Raw genomic sequence first — 4,089 nt, 5'->3', positions numbered from 1 at the left:
GTGAAACAACCTCTTTGTCGGGTGCTTAGGATTATTTTGGAAGGAGAAAACTCACAGGACTGCGAGGAACAGGGTAGAGAGTCACCAGTGTCAGTAGTGGCTATAAGCTGCCCATTAGGGAAGTATACAACTCACTTGAGTTCTTGTAGCAGGATGAGGCCAGTTTTCCCTGGGCTGTCAAAGGAGTGTAAGGTTTAGACCAGCTAAGACTTCAGAGGAGAGAGATAGAGAGTGCCAAGACACTCTCCCTGGCAATGCAGGGGTGATGCTAACGTTGACGGTGACTATGAGCACGGACGCATCGTTCAGATCTATGTATTCCAAAGGCTGCAAAGGGAGTTATGGGCGGCACACTCTGTTCAAAATGTAGAGACCCGAATGACTCAGACAGGAGGGTTGCAGTACTTCGGGGGTTGGTCAGACAAAATTTACATTGGCGGTAGTTGGTAGGGCTGCTACTGGTGAGGAAGGAGGAGACAGAGAAGCAGGAAGTGAAGCAGGGGTTGGGGGAAAGGGTAAAGGATAGAGGAGAAAAGAGGAAAGAGTTGGTAGAGATGTAAAGAAACTGGCTTATGTAGTAATTGAACCTGGAACGTCTTCGATCTGCAGCTGAGGCTAGCAGACTGAAGAACAGGGACAAGTCAATGCTGCAAATGATCTGGCGGGAGAACCCCCAGTTCCTCAGGAAACCTCACTGCGTGCTGAGGCTTTCAAGTGATGCCACAATGTCCACCCACACTATGGAGAAAGATATAATTTACCTGGTCTATGGACTGAAATGTTAATCTCATCTGAAAGACGCTGCCAGGAATACGCTTTTATAGGGGTGGGGATACGGGGACGTTTTGTTTTGTTTCTTTTTTCCCCCCACCAAATATTTAGGCACAGTGGCCAAGGCAAATGGATATGTAATGTTGTACATTTCAGGACAGATGTTGGTGAGAGAGCCAGGTTCATGATTTTTCTCAGACTAAGACCTCTATTATGAAGAGGCTATGGGACTATGGCTAGTAAACTGGAGCTACATACTGCCTTCCCTCCTGAGAGAGTGAGTCCACGTCACCCCACAGCCTTGTGACTGTCAGCTATTGCCCTATCCGAACTACCACAAGCTCCTCTGTAAAGCAGAAGAGCTTGAGCCCTCGGCCCTCGCTCCTAAGTCAGACAGAAGGAGGCCCACCCTAAATTGCTTTGCATTTCAAAAGGCCTGGAGAAAGGGGCAGGCTTTTCATTTATCAGCGCTGGTGTTCTTTAAAGCAATTCATATTTTCTTTTTCAGGTCGAAATAAGTAATGACATTGACTCTGAAATGCGGCTCCTGGACTTGAGTTAGGGAACAAAGCACCATTGGCCTCTAGCTCTGGGGATCCTACAGCGTCACCTTCCTCCTAGACAGCAGGACTGCGCCCCCTGCCGACCAGAGAACACGGAGCTGCGAGGTCTTTGGTGTCAGCCTGTGTTAACATTAGCGTTGTTTGCTAGATGCGTTCTGGGTGCTTGGGTGGGTATTTTTTTGTTTTTGTTTTTAAGTCATCTTATATGAGCACTTGTAAATTGTAAAAAAAATTGGTTTTTAATTTTTTCTTAATTTAACTTGAGGCATGCAAAATGAAAAAAAAAAAATCTGTGAAAATCTTCTCCAAGTCATTTCTAAGGGAACTGTCTGTGTTGTTGAACTGTGACATCCAGGTTGCTGGCCACTGAACCCTGTTAAGCTAATGGATCTGTGTACGCAGACGTTGCCTATGGGCATCAGACACAAGGGTAGACCTGTGGCAGATCACACAAAGACTGGATCCAACTTTCGAACTGAACACAGACCACTGCTTCAACAGTACCAGACGCAGACAAAACATGGAGTCCTTTGTTCTGAATCTCTAAAGAGTCCACAACAATATTCTGGCAATCTAACCCTGCAGATTCATGTATCTCTTGTTCTTGTCATATTCTGAGACACACACACACACACACACTTGTGTGTGTGTGTGTGTGTGTGTGTGTGTGTGTGTTTATATTATGATGGAGTGCAAAAGCAGAAATGATGAGTGGGGACCCTTCCACTATGCAGGAAGTTGGCTGTCAGTGAGGTTAGTATTTTCTGCACTTTGTTTCACTCCCAGCAATGATGTCAGACCTAAACATACAGCTCGAGGGCTGTGGGACAGAAATCACGGCCATAAATCTGTAGCCAAGTACTTTTAGGATATTCAAAGGGAACATTCAAATGCGGCAGAATTCACTACTGAAATCTGTAATGAAAATATTTCTGCTTGAGTTACATCCATTTTTCTTTTTTTCCCATTGATCCCAATAATCAAAAGAATTAAGTGAAAACCCTAATTTTCTAAGGGGGAAAATAGGTTCATCGTGGAAAAAGTATCACAATTGTGGGGCTTTTTAGATTCAAATAAAATATATGTACGGTGAAATGCATAGATTTTAAGAGTACAATGAGAAATGTACAAACTGAATGACCAATGCTTTGACCCAAATACAGAACATGTCTGACACTTTAGGATCCTTCCTCTGGCCCCTTTTCTATCCGTCTCCATGATGCTGTTGACCCCCAACAAATATGACATTAGAAACTACAGTGTGCTTCACTTAGTCTGCTCATGCAAACTGGTTTTTACCAAATATCTGGCCATTGTGATGTGGCCAAATAGATTGATAAGAATCCATTGGTTTCCAGTTGATTCTCACAGCTGAGATTTAACTGCATCGCTGACAAACTGCCTGCTCACCATGTAGGGCAGGTATTTGTCACCGCAGTGTTTTCTGTCCCTGCATTAGTTCCCATGTGAAAAGCCATTTTGCTCCTTTCATACACACATGAAAATTAAGTTTTTTCTTCATCCCTGTTCTGTCTGTTCACTGTTTGCCCCAGAGAGAGTCCAGTGCAGCTCGAATATCTCTAAGGCACCCTTGAATTAATTAAGGCACACTGGTATTGGTACAAAGTTTTGTATGTTTGTGAAAGTCTCTCTGTTCCCTCTTCTCCCTCTTATGTACATAGATTCCATGGGTCTGCTAACTATCAGAATTTAATGCAGTCACCTCGAATTGACAAGGAGCTCTTAAAACCTTAAAGGTGGTGCCATCGAACTCCCACTTGAGGAGCCCAGGGAGAAGAAGAATGACACAAAGCCCAAGTCTTGTCACACAACCACCTTGACACCAAGCCTTGTCAGTCATGGCCAACCTGGCTCCACGCTCAGCCTTCTTTCAAGTGAATGACTTGTTCTTCCTTGGACCATCCCGCTATGTTATGCAGCAATGCTGGAGCTAGGATGCCATCAACTTACTTATGGGGACACCCAATCATGTTCCAAAGCCAGCAAACATTAGGCAGAAGGATAGATGGGTTAGAGAACTCGCAGACATGGACTGTCTTGGGCATGGGGCAGTCCACATCAGACAAAAACTGTAAGAATGTGTTCTCCAATGACCTTAGCCTCCTTCTCACTGCCATAGAAAGGGAGAGGTTGTGTCTCTGAAACAAAAACAAAAGTCTTCATACTTCTCTAAACCTTGAATGTGGTTGGTTCACTTTGTTTTGAGAGAAGAGCATGACATCTTGTTCTAGCAAAATATTGACTCATTTTCCTAGTTCTTTGGTAAAACAAGTCTTGCCATTTGCATAAACCCAAATAAAAGAGGTAGCTTTCTTTTACTAGCTCAATCCGACAGGATACAACAAGATGGCTGGCTACCTATTCCATCTAATGAAACAGATCATTTCTGATAAGGGAAATGTGTCTTTAGAATCAACTAAAATGTGTGTTGTGAAGCCAAGAGAAGCGGTCATGATTAAATCGAGGAGCAAACAAAAAACAAAATTATACTTTTTGTCTCTGAAAATTAGATTCTTGCCAAGATTAAACAGAACTTCATTTTAATCCTAATTTTAAAAATTACATTCCCAAAATGGTCTCACTATGGAAAACATTCTGGGTGTGTGGTTTTTAAAAACAAATGCTTATCACTTGTGAGTGAAGGTCACTTTAATAAGGAATTTGGAAAAAACTTTACAGATTGATTAGAGTTCTGACTTGACATTTTAGCCCGAGACAGTATCTGGTTTCTAAC

At 42.9% G+C, this 4,089-nt stretch overlaps 1 protein-coding gene across 1 annotated transcript in view; it reads left to right on the top strand.

Annotated features, from left to right (window-relative positions):
* The window catches only part of Nkain3 (Sodium/potassium transporting ATPase interacting 3), a 679,349-nt gene extending 677,201 nt beyond the window's left edge, over positions 1–2,148 (top strand). Inside the window, 1 exon segment of the mRNA NM_001109540.2 lies at positions 1,280–2,148. Coding sequence (NP_001103010.1) covers positions 1,280–1,293 — 14 coding nt within the window. The 3' untranslated portion in view covers positions 1,294–2,148.
* Positions 2,149–4,089: the final 1,941 nt, after the last annotated feature.

This window comes from Rattus norvegicus, chromosome 5, assembly GCF_021556685.1.
Source record: "Rattus norvegicus strain SHRSP/BbbUtx chromosome 5, alternate assembly SHRSP_T2T, whole genome shotgun sequence".
In the NCBI taxonomy this organism is placed as follows: domain Eukaryota; kingdom Metazoa; phylum Chordata; class Mammalia; order Rodentia; family Muridae; genus Rattus; species Rattus norvegicus.
This window is presented reverse-complemented; position numbering and strand designations above follow the sequence as displayed.